At 45.3% G+C, this 20137-nt stretch overlaps 1 protein-coding gene across 1 annotated transcript in view; it reads right to left on the minus strand.

The window, feature by feature from the left end:
* The window catches only part of LOC115482126 (synapse differentiation-inducing gene protein 1-like), a 52495-nt gene extending 33040 nt beyond the window's left edge, over positions 1-19455 (minus strand). Inside the window, exon 1 of the mRNA XM_030221696.1 lies at positions 19233-19455. Within this exon, the coding sequence (XP_030077556.1) occupies positions 19233-19340 (108 nt within the window). The 5' untranslated portion in view covers positions 19341-19455. The remainder of the gene's footprint in view (positions 1-19232) is intronic.
* Positions 19456-20137: the final 682 nt, after the last annotated feature.

Genomic DNA, 20137 nt, shown 5'->3' on the forward strand with positions numbered 1-20137 from the left:
CTCAATGCGGCTTACATATACAAGTACTTATTTATACCTGTACTTATTTATACATATACAGGTACTAATAATATCATTAGGTACATAGAGGTTAATTCTATAAAGTGGACGCTAACATTTAGGTACTGAGTATGCATGTAAAAAATTAGAATAATGGCATGCATGTGTGTTTATGTACACATGTGAATATAAATACCAAATTCCATCTAAGCCTTATTCCATATATATGTGCATATCTTACATAGTGCATATTTTATAGGTAGGCACACATATACTGTAAGCAGAGTCTGGGCAAAGCATGTTTGGAACTCACATTTATGCACATACAGTGGTGGAAATAAGTATTTGATCCCTTGCTGATTTTGTAAGTTTGCCCACTGACAAAGACATGAGCAGCCCATAATTGAAGGGTAGGTTATTGGTAACAGTGAGAGATAGCACATCACAAATTAAATCCGGAAAATCACATTGTGGAAAGTATATGAATTTATTTGCATTCTGCAGAGGGAAATAAGTATTTAATCCCTCTGGCAAACAAGACCTAATACTTGGTGGCAAAACCCTTGTTGGCAAGCACAGCGGTCAGACGTCTTCTGTAGTTGATGATGAGGTTTGCACACATGTCAGGAGGAATTTTGGTCCACTCCTCTTTGCAGATCATCTCTAAATCATTAAGAGTTCTGGGCTGTCGCTTGGCAACTCGCAGCTTCAGCTCCCTCCATAAGTTTTCAATGGGATTAAGGTCTGGTGACTGGCTAGGCCACTCCATGACCCTAATGTGCTTCTTCCTGAGCCACTCTTTTGTTGCCTTGGCTGTATGTTTTGGGTCATTGTCGTGCTGGAAGACCCAGCCACGACCCATTTTTAAGGCCCTGGCGGAGGGAAGGAGGTTGTCACTCAGAATTGTACGGTACATGGCCCCATCCATTCTCCCATTGATGCGGTGAAGTAGTCCTGTGCCCTTAGCAGAGAAACACCCCCAAAACATAATATTTCCACCTCCATGCTTGACAGTGGGGACGGTGTTCTTTGGGTCATAGGCAGCATTTCTCTTCCTCCAAACACGGCGAGTTGAGTTCATGCCAAAGAGCTCAATTTTTGTCTCATCTGACCACAGCACCTTCTCCCAATCACTCTCGGCATCATCCAGGTGTTCACTGGCAAACTTCAGACGGGCCGTCACATGTGCCTTCCGGAGCAGGGGGACCTTGCGGGCACTGCAGGATTGCAATCCGTTATGTCGTAATGTGTTACCAATGGTTTTCGTGGTGACAGTGGTCCCAGCTGCCTTGAGATCATTGACAAGTTCCCCCCTTGTAGTTGTAGGCTGATTTCTAACCTTCCTCATGATCAAGGATACCCCACGAGGTGAGATTTTGCGTGGAGCCCCAGATCTTTGTCGATTGACAGTCATTTTGTACTTCTTCCATTTTCTTACTATGGCACCAACAGTTGTCTCCTTCTCGCCCAGCGTCTTACTGATGGTTTTGTAGCCCATTCCAGCCTTGTGCAGGTGTATGATCTTGTCCCTGACATCCTTAGACAGCTCCTTGCTCTTGGCCATTTTGTAGAGGTTAGAGTCTGACTGATTCACTGAGTCTGTGGACAGGTGTCTTTCATACAGGTGACCATTGCCGACAGCTGTCTGTCATGCAGGTAACGAGTTGATTTGGAGCATCTACCTGGTCTGTAGGGGCCAGATCTCTTACTGGTTGGTGGGGGATCAAATACTTATTTCCCTCTGCAGAATGCAAATAAATTCATATACTTTCCACAATGTGATTTTCCGGATTTAATTTGTGATGTGCTATCTCTCACTGTTACCAATAACCTACCCTTCAATTATGGGCTGCTCATGTCTTTGTCAGTGGGCAAACTTACAAAATCAGCAAGGGATCAAATACTTATTTCCACCACTGTATGGGTAAATTCAATAAAGGTTGCCCACAGTTAGGCATCAAAATTTTGAGTGCTAGGTGCCAATTCTATAATGGAAATTATGTGCATAATTACCGTTATAGAATACAAATATAAGTTGGCATTCATGCACCTAACTTTAGGTGTGAACACTTATACCACGTCAAAGGCTGGTGTAAATGCTTGTTCTTGTACATGTAATTGATAGTATTCTAGAACTTACATGTGCAATTGCAAGACACACCCATGGCCCACCTCTGTGCATGCCCCCTTTGTAGTTGTGTGCCACAGCCTTTAGGCACTATCTGGGCAATATTCAAAACCATTTAATAGGCCAGGAACGGCATCTGGCTGCTTAAATAGTACTTAGCCGGCTATCCACTGATATTCAACAGCAGAGAGCTGGCTGTCACCCACTGAATGTTCCCAGTTAGTGCTTAGCAGCTAAGGGGCCCTTTTACAGAGCCATGGTAAGCACAACATGGGTTTACCGCTTGCTCTTTCGGGACTACAGCCGGCCGAACATGGCAGCTGAAAGCAGTTCCACCCCGAGCGTGCGCCATTTCCAAGGGAAAAAGAAAACCCCCAGAAATGGCTTGTGCAGCAATAACCCGGCAGTAATCGGGCATTGCCATGCGATGCCTGGTTACCGCTGGGTTAGCACGGGAGCCCTTATCGCCACCTCAGTGGGTGGTGGTAAGGGCTCCCCATCGCACGGTCATGTGGTAAGAGTTCTTTTACCACATGGCCATGTAACTCTTACCACAAAGCCATGTGTGCCTGGGTTTGTTTTATCCATTGCAGTAAAAGGGCCCCTACGTTTGGTGGCCAAATCTGGACACGTCAATAGCAGGTCTATCTTTGGCCACTATGAACTTAGCTGACCAGTGCTGAATATCGGCTTGTCTGGGCATGTTCTTAGTGGCCAAAAATAAACTGGATATTCAATGCCAGACACCAGAAATGGCCCAACATTGAATATCCAGACTCAGTGCCGACCACAGGAGGCAGCCCGGCTAGGTCTGATTATCAGCCCCTGTGTTTATAGAATAGTGCCTAAGTGCAGTTAATTGTGTTACTGGAAATCAGAACTAATTAATGCCAATTAAGGGCCATTATTGGTAATTAAAGCCAATAAGCACCTAATTTAACAATTAAGTTAGACATGAAATTGCCACTATTCTACATCCTGTACAAACAATTTTGCATTCTAGTTGTGAAACTGTGCGCACAAGTTTATATAATGAGGGAGATAACTTATAGTATACAATAAATTATTTTTGGCATCAGCTCTATGGCTGGCATAAAGTTTTATACCTAGTTTATAGACATGTATTTCACCTGTTACACTAATATTCTATAAACAAAAGTAGACACTACTTTCCTTTATAGCAGTGTTTCCCAAGTCCGCACCTGGTATACCCCTTGCCATTCAGGTTTTCAGGATATCCATAATGAATATGCATGAAAGAGATTTGGAGAAAAAGCCAATAAACTGCTATTCTGGTAGACACAAAAAAGCCACTACTTATCCCTGGGGTCGGTAACATGGAATCTTGTTACTCTTTGGGATTCTGCCAGGTATTTGTGACCTGGATTAGCCCCTGTCGGAAGCAAGATGTTGAGCTAAATGGACCTTCGGTCTGTTCCAATAGGGCAATTCTTATGTTCTTACATGAATAGATAGAGCTCCAAAGTACTCAGTTCCAGGAGGGAGATTTTGGGCCAGTCCTGGATTCCCAACAATCCTATTGTGATGCATTAAGAGACCTGAGGAATTGATTTCAAAGGCTTGAAGTAAGAACTACAAATACCAGACTGCTGACCCAAAACTCTACCTCCTGGAACTGGGCTAAAATGTAATGAATAAAGCGAATGCTAAATACCTGTATAAGGTATTCTCCGAGGACAGCAGGCTGATTGTTCTCACTGATGGGTGACGTCCACGGCAGCCCCTCCAATCGGAACACTTTTCTAGCAAAGTCCTTTGCTAGTCCTCGCGCGCCCATGCGCACCGCGCATGCGCGGCCGTCTTCCCGCCCGAACCGGCTCGTGCCGGCCAGTCTCATACAGTGGTGGAAATAAGTATTTGATCCCTTGCTGATTTTGTAAGTTTGCCCACTGACAAAGACATGAGCAGCCCATAATTGAAGGGTAGGTTATTGGTAACAGTGAGAGATAGCACATCACAAATTAAATCCGGAAAATCACATTGTGGAAAGTATATGAATTTATTTGCATTCTGCAGAGGGAAATAAGTATTTGATCCCCCACCAACCAGTAAGAGATCTGGCCCCTACAGACCAGGTAGATGCTCCAAATCAACTCGTTACCTGCATGACAGACAGCTGTCGGCAATGGTCACCTGTATGAAAGACACCTGTCCACAGACTCAGTGAATCAGTCAGACTCTAACCTCTACAAAATGGCCAAGAGCAAGGAGCTGTCTAAGGATGTCAGGGACAAGATCATACACCTGCACAAGGCTGGAATGGGCTACAAAACCATCAGTAAGACGCTGGGCGAGAAGGAGACAACTGTTGGTGCCATAGTAAGAAAATGGAAGAAGTACAAAATGACTGTCAATCGACAAAGATCTGGGGCTCCACGCAAAATCTCACCTCGTGGGGTATCCTTGATCACGAGGAAGGTTAGAAATCAGCCTACAACTACAAGGGGGGAACTTGTCAATGATCTCAAGGCAGCTGGGACCACTGTCACCACGAAAACCATTGGTAACACATTACGACATAACGGATTGCAATCCTGCAGTGCCCGCAAGGTCCCCCTGCTCCGGAAGGCACATGTGACGGCCCGTCTGAAGTTTGCCAGTGAACACCTGGATGATGCCGAGAGTGATTGGGAGAAGGTGCTGTGGTCAGATGAGACAAAAATTGAGCTCTTTGGCATGAACTCAACTCGCCGTGTTTGGAGGAAGAGAAATGCTGCCTATGACCCAAAGAACACCGTCCCCACTGTCAAGCATGGAGGTGGAAATGTTATGTTTTGGGGGTGTTTCTCTGCTAAGGGCACAGGACTACTTCACCGCATCAATGGGAGAATGGATGGGGCCATGTACCGTACAATTCTGAGTGACAACCTCCTTCCCTCCGCCAGGGCCTTAAAAATGGGTCGTGGCTGGGTCTTCCAGCACGACAATGACCCAAAACATACAGCCAAGGCAACAAAAGAGTGGCTCAGGAAGAAGCACATTAGGGTCATGGAGTGGCCTAGCCAGTCACCAGACCTTAATCCCATTGAAAACTTATGGAGGGAGCTGAAGCTGCGAGTTGCCAAGCGACAGCCCAGAACTCTTAATGATTTAGAGATGATCTGCAAAGAGGAGTGGACCAAAATTCCTCCTGACATGTGTGCAAACCTCATCATCAACTACAGAAGACGTCTGACCGCTGTGCTTGCCAACAAGGGTTTTGCCACCAAGTATTAGGTCTTGTTTGCCAGAGGGATTAAATACTTATTTCCCTCTGCAGAATGCAAATAAATTCATATACTTTCCACAATGTGATTTTCCGGATTTAATTTGTGATGTGCTATCTCTCACTGTTACCAATAACCTACCCTTCAATTATGGGCTGCTCATGTCTTTGTCAGTGGGCAAACTTACAAAATCAGCAAGGGATCAAATACTTATTTCCACCACTGTATGTAGCATGACAAAGAGAAGGGAAGACACAACTCCAAAGGGGAGGCGGGCGGGTTTGTGAGAACAATCAGCCTGCTGTCCTCGGAGAATACCTTCTACAGGTATGTAGCATTCGCTTTCTCCGAGGACAAGCAGGCTGCTTGTTCTCACTGATGGGGTATCCCTAGCCCCCAGGCTCACTCAAAACAACAACCATGGTCAATTGGGCCTCGCAACGGCGAGGACATAACTGAGATTGACCTAAAAAATTTACCAACTAACTGAGAGTGCAGCCTGGAACAGAACAAACATGGGCCTAGGGGGGTGGAGTTGGATTCTAAACCCCGAACAGATTCTGAAGCACTGACTGCCCGAACCGACTGTCGCGTCGGGTATCCTGCTGCAGGCAGTAATGAGATGTGAATGTGTGGACAGATGACCACGTCGCAGCTTTGCAAATCTCTTCAATAGTGGCTGACTTCAAGTGGGCTACCGACGCTGCCATGGCTCTAACATTATGAGCCGTGACATGACCCTCAAGAGCCAGCCCAGCCTGGGCGTAAGTGAAGGAAATGCAATCTGCTAGCCAATTGGATATGGTGCGTTTTCCCACAGCCACTCCCCTCCTGTTGGGATCAAAAGAAACAAACAATTGGGCGGACTGTCTGTTGGGCTGTGTCCGCTCCAGATAGAAGGCCAATGCTCTCTTGCAGTCCAATGTGTGCAGCTGACGTTCAGCAGGGCAGGAATGAGGACGGGGAAAGAATGTTGGCAAGACAATTGACTGGTTCAGATGGAACTCCGACACAACCTTTGGGAAGAAATTAGGGTGAGTGCGGAGGACTACTCTGTTATGATGAAATTTGGTGTAAGGGGCCTGGGCTACCAGGGCCTGAAGCTCACTGACTCTACGAGCTGAAGTAACTGCCACCAAGAAAATGACCTTCCAGGTCAAGTACTTCAGATGGCAGGAATTCAGTGGCTCAAAAGGAGGTTTCATCAGCTGGGTGAGAACGACATTGAGATCCCATGACACTGTAGGAGGCTTGACAGGGGGCTTTGACAAAAGCAAACCTCTCATGAAGCGAACAACTAAAGGCTGTCCCGAGATCGGCTTACCTTCCACACGGTGATGGTATGCACTGATTGCACTAAGGTGAACCCTTACAGAGTTGGTCTTGAGACCAGACTCAGACAAGTGCAGAAGGTATTCAAGCAGGGTCTGTGTAGGACAAGAGCAAGGATCTAGGGCCTTGCTGTCACACGAGACGGCAAACCTCCTCCACAGAAAGAAGTAACTCCTCTTAGTGGAATCTTTCCTGGAAGCAAGCAAGATGCGGGAGACACCCTCTGACAGACCCAAAGAGGCAAAGTCTACACTCTCAACATCCAGGCCGTGAGAGCCAGAGACTGGAGGTTGGGATGCAGAAACGCCCCTTCGTCCTGTGTGATGAGGGTCGGAAAACACTCCAATCTCCATGGTTCTTCGGAGGACAACTCCAGAAGAAGAGGGAACCAGATCTGACGTGGCCAAAAAGGAGCAATCAGAATCATGGTGCCTCGGTCTTGCTTGAGTTTCAACAAAGTCTTCCCCACCAGAGGTATGGGAGGATAAGCATACAGCAGACCCTCCCCCCAGTCCAGGAGGAAGGCATCCGATGCCAGTCTGCCGTGGGCCTGAAGCCTGGAACAGAACTGAGGGACTTTGTGGTTGGCTCGAGATGCGAAGAGATCTACCAAGGGGGTGCCCCACACCTGGAAGATCTGTCGCACTACACGGGAATTGAGCGACCACTCGTGAGGTTGCATAATCCTGCTCAACCTGTCGGCCAGACTGTTGTTTACGCCTGCCAGATATGTGGCTTGGAGCACCATGCCGTGACGGCGAGCCCAGAGCCACATGCTGACGGCTTCCTGACACAAGGGGCGAGATCCGGTGCCCCCCTGCTTGTTGACTTAATACATGGCAACCTGGTTGTCTGTCTGAATTTGGATAATTTGGTGGGACAGCCGATCTCTGAAAGCCTTCAGAGCGTTCCAGATCGCTCGTAACTCCAGAAGATTGATCTGCAGATTGCGTTCCTGGAGGGACCAGCTTCCTTGGGTGTGAAGCCCATCGACATGAGCTCCCCACCCCAGGAGAGACGCATCCGTGGTCAGCACTTTTTGTGGTTGAGGAATTTGGAAAGGACGTCCCAGAGTCAAATTGGACCAAATCGTCCACCAATACAGGGATCTGAGAAAACTCGTGGACAGGTGGATCACGTCTTCTAGATCCCCAGCAGCCTGAAACCACTGGGAAGCTAGGGTCCATTGAGCAGATCTCATGTGAAGGCGGGCCATGGGAGTCACATGAACTGTGGAGGCCATGTGGCCCAGCAATCTCAACATCTGCCGAGCTGTGATCTGCTGGGACGCTCGCACCCGCAAGACGAGGGACAAGTTGTTGGCTCTCATCTCTGGGAGATAGGCGCGAGCCGTCCGAGAATCCAGCAGAGCTCCTATGAATTCGAGTTTCTGCACTAGGAGAAGATGGGACTTTGGATAATTTATCACAAACCCCAGTAGCTCCAGGAGGCGAATAGTCATCTGCATGGACTGCAGGGCTCCTGCCTCGGATGTGTTCTTCACCAGCCAATCGTCGAGATATGGGAACACGTGCACCCCCAGCCTGCGAAGTGCCGCTGCTACTACAGCTAAGCACTTTGTGAACACTCTGGGCGCAGAGGCGAGCCCAAAGGGTAGCACACAGTACTGGAAGTGACGTGTGCCCAGCTGAAATCGCAGATACTGTCTGTGAGCTGGCAGTATCGGGATGTGCGTATAGGCGTCCTTCAAGTCCAGAGTGCATAGCCAATCGTTTTCCTGAATCATGGGGAGAAGGGTGCCCAGGGAAAGCATCCTGAACTTTTCTTTGACCAGGCTGTCGAGAAGGAGGATTGTACCTACGCTTGCCAGAAGAGTAGGGAACAGTCTTCCTTCCCCCAAAAAATCTTCTACCTGTAGAGGTAGAGGCTGAAGGCTGCCGGCGGGAGAACTTGTCGAATGCGGTGTCCCGCTGGTGGAGCTGCTCTACCACCTGTTCGACTTTTTCTCCAAAAATGTTATCCGCACGGCAAGGCGAGTCCGCAATCCGCTGCTGGATTCTATTCTCCAGGTCGGAGGCACGCAGCCATGAGAGTCTGCGCATCACCACACCTTGAGCAGCGGCCCTGGACGCAACATCAAAGGTGTCATACATCCCTCTGGCCAGGAATTTTCTGCACACCTTCAGCTGCCTGACCACCTCCTGAAAAGGCTTGGCTTGCTCAGGGGGGAGCTTGTCCACCAAGCCCGCCAACTGCCGCACATTGTTCCGCATGTGTATGCTCGTGTAGAGCTGGTAGGACTGAATTTTGGCCATGAGCATAGAAGAATGGTAGGCCTTCCTCCCACAGGAGTCCAAGGTTCTAGAGTCCTTGCCCGGGGGCGTCGAAGCATGCTCCCTAGAACTCTTAGCCTTCTTTAGGGCCAAATCCACAACTCCAGAGTCGTGAGGCAACTGAGTGCGCATCAGCTCTGGGTCCCCATGGATTCGGTACTGGGACTCAATCTTCTTGGGGATGTGGGGATTACTTAATGGCTTGGTCCAGTTCGCCAGCAATGTCTTTTTGAGGACATGATGCATGGGTACTGTGGACGCTTCCTTAGGTGGAGAAGGATAGTCCAGGAGCTCAAACATTTCAGCCCTGGGCTCGTCCTCCACAACCACCGGGAAGGGGATGGCCGTAGACATCTCCCGGACAAAGGAAGCGAAAGACAGACTCTCGGGAGGAGAAAGCTGCCTTTCAGGAGAGGGAGTGGGATCAGAAGGAAGACCCTCAGACTCCTCGTCAGAGAAATATCTGATGTCTTCCTCTTCTTCCCACGAGGCCTCACCATCGGTGTCAGACACAAGTTCACGGACCTGTGTCTGCAGCCGTGCCCGGCTCGACTGGTAGACTCCCTCGTCCGCACCGGCGAAGCTCCCTCCGCCGACGTAGTCGGGGAGCCTTCCTGGGAGGCTACCGCAGTCGGTACCGCACGCGGCACCGATGCCGGAGACCTCACCCCGGGCAATGGGCCAGCCGGCGCCTCGCTCGACGGTACCGGTGGCGCAAGCACCCCCGATACCGGAGGGGTAGGGCGCAACAGCTCTCCCAGGATCTCTGGGAGAACGGCCCGGAGACTCTCGTTCAGAGCGGCTGTGGAAAAAGGCATGGAAGCCGATGCAGGCGTCGATGTCAGAGTCTGTTCCGGGCGTGGAGGCTGTTCTGGGCTGTCCAAAGGGGAGCGCATCGACACCTCTTGAACAGAGGGTGAGCGGTCCTCTCGGTGCCGATGCCTACTGGGTGCCGACTCCCTCGGCGACCCAGAGCTCTCGGTGCCGACACGGGAAGGGGACCGGTGACGATGCTTCTTCGACTTCTTGGGATGAAGCATGTCACCGGAGCTTCCCGGCACCGACGAGGAGGACGTAGAATCCAGCCGTCTCTTCCTCGGGGCCGAGGCCGAAGGAGGTCGGTCTTGGGGGGGCTGTACCGCAGGAGCCCTCAGGGTAGGGGGAGACCCACCCGAAGGCTCACCGCCACCAGCAGGGGAATGGACAGCCCTCACCTGCACTCCAGACGAAGCACCACCGTCCGACGACATCAGCAGACGAGGAGGTCTCGATACCACCGACGCCGACGCAGCCTTCCGATGTCGCCCCGATGCAGAGGGCCGATGCCTCGATGCACTCGGGGACGAAGATGAAGGTCCAGGCACCGACGACGTCGAAGCAATCGATACTCCCGGTGCCGATGCCGACGAAGAGCCCGAGAACAAAACGTTCCACTGGGCTAATCTCGCTACCTGAGTCCGCTTTTGCAAAAGGGAACACAGACTACAGGCCTGCAGGCGGTGCCCAGCCCCCAGACACTGAAGACACGACGCGTGCCTGTCAGTGAGCAAGATTACCCGGGCGCACTGGGTGCACTTCTTGAAGCCGCTGGAAGACTTCGATGTCATGGGCGGAAAAATCGCGCCGGCGAGATCAAAACTCGAAATGGCGAAAATGGCACCGCAGAAATAGGGGGAAGAAAAACTTCGACCGAGGCCTAAATAGGGCCTACCCCGACGACGAAAGAAAACTTACCGGGGCAAAGACTGGAAGTACGGGAAGGGAGAAAACCATAAAGGTCTCCTTCCGACACCTTTTTTTTTTTTTTTTTTTTTCAAGAACGAAGTCGATGAACGACGCGCGAGGTCAACTTTGGGGCGCGAACGGCGAAACACGACCGTACCGAGCGCGGACAAAAGAAGACTGGCCGGCACGAGCCGGTTCGGGCGGGAAGACGGCCGCACATGCGCGGTGCGCATCGGCGCGCGAGGACTAGCAAAGGACTTTGCTAGAAAAGTGTTCCGATTGGAGGGGCTACCGTGGACGTCACGCATCAGTGAGAACAAGCAGCCTGCTTGTCCTCGGAGAATATATATTTGATTCTATTCTCCACCAATTACCTATAAGGTAATAAGATAAGCATATGTAAGAAAAAGGGGGAATTAAATATTATATTTGTTGAATTACATTAACCTGCACTGTAATGTTTAAGAACATGTGCTCAGAACATAAAAGACCATATATTTAACTTTAAAAAAGGTTTATTTACAATACAGGTAATGTAATAATGTTACAAGCATAAGTACATAAGTACATAAGTAATGCCATACTGGGAAAAGACCAAGGGTCCATCGAGCCCAGCATCCTGTCCACGACAGCGGCCAATCCAGGCCAAGGGCACCTGGCAAGCTTCACAAACGTACAAACATTCTATACATGTTATTCCTGGAATTTTGGAGTTTTCCAAGTCCGTTTAGTAGCGGTTTATGGACTTGTCCTTTAGGAAACCGTCCAACCCCTTTTTAAACTCTGCTAAGCTAACCGCCTTCACCACTTTCTCCGGCAACGAATTCCAGAGTTTAATTACACGTTGGGTGAAGAAACATTTTCTCCGATTTGTTTTAAATTTACTACACTGTAGTTTCATCGCATGCCCCCTAGTCCTAGTATTTTTGGAAAGCGTGAACAGACGCTTCACATCCACCTGTTCCACTCCACTCATTATTTTATATACCTCTATCATGTCTCCCCTCAGCCGTCTCTTCTCCAAGCTGTATAGCCCTAGCCTCCTTAGTCTTTCTTAATAGGGAAGTCGTCCCATCCCCGCTATCATTTTAGTCGCCCTTCGCTGCACCTTTTCCAATTCTACTATATCTTTCTTGAGATGCGGCGACCAGAATTGAACACAATACTCAAGGTGCGGTCGCACCATGGAGCGATACAATGGCATTATAACATCCTCACACCTGTTTTCCATACCTTTCCTGATAATACCCAACATTCTATTCGCTTTCTTAGCCGCAGCAGCACACTGAGCAGAAGGTTTCAGTGTGTTATCGACGACGACACCCAGATCCCTTTCTTGGTCCGTAACTCCTAACGTGGAACCTTGCATGACGTAGCTATAATTTGGGTTCTTTTTTCTCACATGCATCACCTTGCACTTGCTCACATTAAACATCATCTGCCATTTAGCCGCCCAGTCTCCCAGTCTCGTAAGGTCCTCTTGTAATTTTCACAATCCTGTCGCGATTTAACGACTTTGAATAACTTTGTGTCATCAGCAAATTTAATTACCTCGCTAGTTACTCCCATCTCTAAATCATTTATAAATATATTAAAAAGCAGCGGTCCTAGCACGGACCCCTGAGGAACCCCACTAACTACCCTTCTCCATTGTGAATACTGCCCATTTAACCCCACTCTCTGTTTCCTATCCTTCAACCAGTTTTTAATCCACAATAGGACATTTCCTCCTATCCCATGACCCTCCAATTTCCTCTGTAGCCTTTCATGAGGTACCTTGTCAAACGCCTTTTGAAAATCCAGATACACAATATCAACCGACTCCCCTTTGTCCACATGTTTGTTCACTCCTTCAAAGAGGCAGTTTTAAGAATCACAAGTGGAAATGTGGTTTATCAAGATATCAAGTCTGAATTATAAATTATGCTGGATATGATAACTCACTTTGATAGAGTCTGGTAGCTGGTTGGAGTGATGAAGGAAATCCTCTCTGCTGAAGTAGTCTTTTGTTGTAAAGTTGTGGTTGTTGCCTGGAAAAGTCTTGCCAGGATGTGGGTAATGTCCAGCAGAGAGGCAGGAGGCAGGACCAAAGAGAGCGAAACCAGTCAGGAATCCATGAGCCCAGTGTCCAGAGGAAGAGAGCCCCAGCCCAGCAGCAATTCCAGCTCCTTTTCTAGTAAAATGGTCTCATCTGTTTTTAGTAATGGGTCACCTGGTCGATGACATCATCTGGACATCTGCTGGTCCATTGTCTGAGAGTGATTGAGCTTAGATGGGCTTAGTTTTTGTCTGAGAATAGGTGGAGGTAAAGTCTTTTGTTAGGTGCAGTCTCTGTGATTGATTCTTTGGAAAGGAACATCTGCTGGTCCATTGTCTGAGAGTGATTGGGCTTCTTTTGTCTGATAGATGGGCTTCTGAGTCTGAGTAATAGGTGGAGTTTCACTGTCTTTTGTTACTGTAGTCTCTGGGATTGCTGTCTTTGGAGAGGTGTTGATGGCATTAGGTATCCACCCAGCTAGTTCATGTTCTCAGTAGTTTTCCAGAGGGAAGGGGGAATGTGAAATGAAAGCCAGACTAGTTTATCTGATCCTGTCCCCATACGTCATTAAAGCTGTATTTTTTTATATGATTTAGATCTGATCCAGCAAAATCAATAATTCTGACAATTAACTCATATCATGCTACAGGGCAACTTAGTAGATCTAGTACAAGCTGTATGCACATAGGTTTATCTGAAGTGAGTGAAGCTGTTCTCCGGGGCAGGTTTGGGGAGGGGTTACTGTTTCTGTGCATACTTTATAAAATACACATATATACATGTAAGTAAACCATGAAATTTCTCTGTACTGTAGCAGACATAAATGTGTGCATGTACTTTCTGAGATAATTTTCAAAGAAAAGATATGCATACATTAAATTTAGATTTTTAGCCCTCTAGGGACAGAAAAAGTACCTGCACATAATGTGTACAGCGCTGCGTATGTCTAGTAGCACTATAGAAATGATTATTAGTAGTAGTAGTAGAAATTATGCGCACAGAGCTATCAATAGTTAAGAAGCAGCTACATTTGTTTCTTCAAGTTTTTTTGTCTTAGGATATGGTTATAAAAAACCAGACAGTGTTGTATTGTATTGTGTTACTTTGTTTTTAATTGTGGTTTTAATTATATATGTTTTATTATAACCTGCCTAGGTAATAGATGGGCCAGAAAGGTATAAAATAAATAAATATGTCCTCACACCATATCTGTACACCACCAAGCCTTCAATGACTACACACATAAATGAAATATGTGCTAAAGTTTAACAGTGAGCATGGGCAGCTCAATGCCAGTACTGTACTGTGGAAGGTTCACATGAATCCCCAAGTTGGATCTTGGGACTAGGGCTGCTGAAGAGGAAGTGTTTTGAGGGAGGGGGGAGTAGGAGGAGTAATGTGTTGCTTATTGCTAAAAGGTAATGCCTACTAGCTGGATTCAAGGTAAATAGGCTTCTTCATGGAAAAGATTATTTTGAGAGGTGCTGCGGTTGCGATCTTCAATCTAGAAACATCTATAAGGAGAAAATTAGCCACAGATGCAGTTTCTTTCACAGCTCCAATTTCCATCACCCGCACAAAGACACAAACATTATACACAGCCAAGCTACACAGTACTGCTGTACATGTTCTGACCCAAAAGACAGGGCAAACTGAATCCTCCAAACAAAAATCCTAGCACTTTAACAACTCAGGATGACGACATCTTCAGCTGAGATACCCAGGAAAATCCTACTACAATACAAAGAAAAGAAAACAATAGAGCAAGGTAAACCATAAGATCCCTACAGGCACTGCTATTAGACAAATCACTGAAAGAAATATTCCCTGTTCCTTGAATTTTATATTTCCAGTAACAAGAAAAAAGTACAAAAACTGGCAAGACTGAGAAGTATAACCCTCAAAAACTACTCATGATTTTTTAAAGGTAACCCCGTAAAAGGCATTAGAGGATATTTTAGAATGTTTAGATGACATTTACATAGCTAATGGTGGATTTACATATGTAAATGGGGCTTTATGTATACCTAGTGATTTTAAATCAGGCAGCACACTGAGATTTAAATGGGCATATTTTAGACTTGTTTGGTAGTCCCTTAAATACAGGTCTAAAATATATCGATATATATGTAAATCTGTATCTATCACACACACAGGATAGATGTACTAAAAAGTATTCTCCAAGTTATGTCTATGAGAAAACTTCTTAGTTAGTACATCAGCCCCTTCTGTGCAGTACCAGATCAGGAAGGAAGGGTTAGGTTGGAAGACAGCTTTTGGGGTTCAGTCTGTGATGGTTCAGGAAGCTGGCTTCACTAGGGTGTTGCCAAGGAGATGGAGTGGAAAATATCAGGGCATAAAGAAGACAGTCCATGGCTCTCCAGTGCCTCTAGTAGTTAAAAGTATGATTTCACTGGTAGTTCTTCCATGGCATGTCCCCTGATTGAGATGCTCTTACAATCAGACTAATAGGGAACTCAGCAAAATTGTAACAAGCCTGCTAAGTGTAGAAATATCTCCTTAACTCATTTCTCTAGTGTATTCAAATCTGGAAGTAATTCTATCTGTCCCCTCATAGCTATCGTTGTGGAGTTTTAACGTCCAGAAAGGGGATAGGGCAGACAGCTTGGGGTCTCTAAAACACACAGTAGCAAGGTCTCCCCTCCCAGAAAAACTCCATAAATACCAAGAAAAGATTAGTTAATGTGAAAATGGCAAATGATTCCTTAAAAATGAGGAATTTGTAGCTTAATTTGCCAGGCTGTGATAATTGGATACTAATAGTTGAAACAATGCAGCTTGCTTGAGGAGGTCTGGCTGCAATTAAGGGAGAAGACTAATGACGGGGAAAGGAGATACAAGCCAAATCCAGACTTTGCTTATGTGCTACAAAAGAAAAAACACACACACACACAAATGATAAAGATTGCCAAATACTGTCCAGCATAACAATACCATCACTTGTGGCTGAAGGGGAGGAGGAAGGTTCCTTAGACTCAGAGTAAACACATACGTTTGAATAGTATTTATTGGTTTGGGTGTACAATTTTACTTCTTATACGGTGACCAAAAAGTACCACTTCCTTTGCAAGTATGGGCTTGAAAACTTCTATTTACAACATGGGTTTCCAAGCATTGAAAAAAAACTGGGCAGAAATGTGTATAAAAAAAAGAGAAGCAGTCAAAGCTCAAGAATCCAAGGAAAGGCCTGAGGGTTTTTATTTTCCTCCATAAGAGACACCAACAATCCAGCCAGTCTACAGCAGAGAAAACAGTATGGCAAATAGCTATTTTTGGTATGGGCACATCCTTGAGACCTGGCTTAACCCATTAATGCCCATTGTTCCCATAACAAATTAATTTGTTCCCATAAGGCTTATTATGACCAAACTTCTATTCCACAGATACCTTAACAGTTCTATGCGGATTACTACTACTACTACTTAACATTTCTAAAGTGCTACTAGGGTTACGCAGGAATTACAATGCACATGCCAAACATGATCTAATTTCCCAGTAGTACATATCTGTGAAATAAAAATGTTTTCAAGGTTTTCCTAACAAAAAAACAAACAAACAGCACCATGGGCCTTTAAAAATGGAACACAGTTCTTTAATGAATGAGCCTTGACAAAAAGACCCGGCACGGGCCGTGTTTCAGTGACTAGCACCTGTGTCAGGGGTCACAGTGATGACGTGGAAACCTTGGGGAATAACTCGAATATATTCCTCTACAATATATTATTCCTTACCCCACATCTCATATAGTAAAAGCTACAAAGCACCAAGGCACTTTCACTTTCTGTGTCGGGTCTTTTTGTCAAGGCTCATTCATTAAAGAACTGTGTTCCATTTTAAAGGCCCGTGGTGCTGTTTTTTTTGTTTGGACTTTAGTTTGTACTTCGTTCCCTCTCTTTTGTTATATTCAAGGTTTTCCTAAACATTAAATAATCAGGGAGTAATCAAATCTGAGATGGCAGTGAATTCCAGACTAAACCTGCCTGATACTTAAGCGAGGAATTAAACACCTTATGTGATTTAATCCTCTTTACCGATGGGAAACACAATAACATTTGGTTACAAGTCATTTAAAAAAGACATTTTTGAGGAAATGTAATCGAATCACATAGATAATCTGGAGCATCACCACTCATGTTTTTAAAAATAATAGTACATAAGGTAAGAGGTCTTTTAGCACTGGATGATTGTTAGCATGAGCTATAAATGTTAGAACACCTTAGTAAAAGACCCCCTTAAATTGCAATCTGGTTTCTAATGGGAGCCAATGCAGCTCCACAAAAAAAAACAGGACAACAGAATCGAATTTGAGGGCTGTATATATCAAATGTGCTGCAGTATTCTATATGACCTGCACCTGTCTAATTAAAGCTTTGGAACATCCAACATAGATAATATTACAATAATTTATCCTAGATAGAATTAAAGTCTGGACTAATAATCTAAAACATTTACTGGTGCAAAGTATTTACGAATTGCTCTGTTTTTGCAACATATAAAAAGACTAGTCTACTTCTACCCCCTCCCCCCCAAAAAAAATTTAGATAGAAACTCAAAGGTGAAAGTGTCTGTTTTGATGGTAAAACTCTGAGGGATCCCAATCCTATCAAATGAACCTATCCACAGAAACCTAGTGTTGTCTCGATTTAATTTAAAGCCATTGGGCCAAAATCCAATCCTCAATCAATTGTGCATACTCTGAAATTTTGTTCAATGTAGTAGACAGGGGTCAACCACCGAGGTGGAGAAACTGGATCCACTACAAAAAGAACACAACAACAACAGCAGGGGAGTAGCATGATCAACAAGACTCTTTCAAGAACCAAGACGATGGGCTGAAGAGATATGCTCTTTATTCTGTAACAAAGTTGGACTCGACACGGCACTGTGTTTCGGCAACAGGGCCTGCCTGAGAAGTGTGTGAATATATTAAAACATGTCACAGGAAACTGACCTATATATATTTTGTAGCTTGAGAGAAAATCACAAGATAGAACAAAGTCTTTAAAAATAGGTGGATGCAAGCAGCGTTAATGTAGTGGACAAACTCTGGGTCAGAAGGTAATCCCTGGACACCAAGTTATGCTCTGCTGTTGCAGCAAAGATTTTCCTTGTGTAATAATAGAACCTATCACCATTTCAGTAAATAGTTCTTAAAACCAGACTGTGATGGATGCAGAATGCTACGTTTATCCAGGTAATTTTCCAGCAACTTGGTAACATAACCCTCCATAATTTTCATAAACAATGGAATAGATGCAACAGAAGGATAGTTACTCATTACTTGTAAATTCCCTCTAGAGTTTTTGGGAATTAGTGCTAAAACAATCTCCCCCCCCCCCCCCCCCCCCCCCCCCCATTCAGTCATGTGGTCAGTGCAGTTAGAAAAGCAGTGCTGGCATTGTTCATCATGTGAACTGCACATGAGTTCATTGGCATACCGAGCTAACAGAAGCCTGACTTCCTGGATGGTCTGGTTCAAAATACTCCCATATATGGTCCCCAGGAATACCAACTGATCCATTCACGACATCAAGTTGCAAGACAGTACTTTATTGTAAATGAGTCCGAATAGTTTTCACCTTATTTCTAAATTATAAAGCCAATTCATCGGCTGTAGGAATGTTAAATCCAGATTCTAACATTAAATCATCAATATTTATAAGGCTGTCAACTAAGTTAAACAATATTTGTATACTTAGATGAGTAGTACTCACCTGATGAAATAAACACAACAGTTAGCACAGGAGTAATGAGCATCACCTACAACTTCTCTGACTTTTGGTGAAAGTCAATTGTGAGGTCTGAGCCAGGAACTGAGGATGATCTCTTACTGGTTTTCGGGTTGGGATTGAGAACCTGTATACAGTCCAGAGTTGGGTGACGTATATATTTTCAAACATTTAGACTTACAAAGTTCCATAGTAACCTATAGAACTTTGTAATTCTAAGTGCTTTCAAAATGAGCCTCCAATGGGGTTAACATCTCTCCACCTGACCCTACTAGGAGCAGGAAACTGTCTAGACATTGCCCCGTTTATTGACCTCTCCTTCTGTCTTTTCTGTTGCAGCTTCTTAAGACTCTCCCAGACTGTGTCTCTTTCATTACAATTTGTGGACTAAGCAAAAGATAGTGAAGATAAAATATTATCTGGCAATGAAAATGAGGCAATTATCTAATATCAATGATACAAATATCTCAGAAATATTGAGAGTGTCTTTTCTTCTGTGGATTTTTTATAATAGCTTTTGAGCTAAAGCAAACTGCTTGATTCTTGTGCACAATTGAGCTGCACATGAGAAACATGCTTTCCTTTGTGTGCCTGTTTGTCTATTTATTATCATTATTTGATATGTATGCTGTAACTGTGCCTGCTTTTAAGGTATGTCAAATGTTAAAGACATCTGTAAAAGAAAGAGTAAAATGTGCAAGTCACAGAAGAAAAAGAGAAAAAGATAAAGGAACTTACCCGGAGAGAACAGACCAGAGCGATTACTCCCAAAGGGAAGCAGCAGGCCAATACGTTAAAGATGGAGAGAGCAAGGTAGGATGGTATGTTCCTTTGACCCGATTCCATGGTTTAAATTTGGATATCCTCTTTTGCTTCACTATAAGTTTACTGCAAAGCTGTAGGCGTGTTGGACACTGTTGTCAGGAGCCAACTACTATAATAGGGAAAGGGAGTTAGATTACTGAAAAGTTTCAACTCTGGATTTGCAAAAGAAGTCAACACCCACGCTTCGATCAAGAAGCGGAAGAATGGATGCATTTAGAATGTATACTGGGTGTAGAATGAAAGCTGTAATTAGGAGGTGGGGGGGGGGGGCGGAAATCGGGGGGGGGGGAATGGGAAGGGGTGGGGTGGGGAAGTGGGTTTACAGGGGGGGAGGAGGGCGCATATGGATATAAGGATGGCGGGTGGGGCGGTAGGGGACTTAAAATAGAGAGTGGCTGTACTAGAACATTGAATATATAATTTCTTAAAATTTATTGTTATTGGCAACTTGAAAAATATGTATTCTAATATGGCAATTGTGTTATTGAGATGTTAAATCTTTCTAAGCTCTCAATAAAAACTTTAAAGTTAAATAAAAACAGAAGTCAATACTCTCCTTTTTTACTCCATCCTATTATCATCAGTGAAGTGCTTCCCCTCTTCTCCCTCATCGTTTTTCTTCTAACAGAAGTGATTTTATTCTATTAATTATTTACACTGCAGTGATATTCAGTCCCATTATAGACAGGCCATGGAAGTTGGAATTGAGATGTGCAGGTCAGTACATCTCAAGTTTCACCAGTATTTTAGAACAGAATCTGCAGACATAGAGCTTGTTCTAAAATACAGGAGAAGTGGATGTTTATGTGCTGGATGCA

The sequence above is a fragment of the Microcaecilia unicolor genome, chromosome 12 (genome assembly GCF_901765095.1).
Source record: "Microcaecilia unicolor chromosome 12, aMicUni1.1, whole genome shotgun sequence".
Taxonomy (NCBI): Eukaryota; Metazoa; Chordata; class Amphibia; order Gymnophiona; family Siphonopidae; genus Microcaecilia; species Microcaecilia unicolor.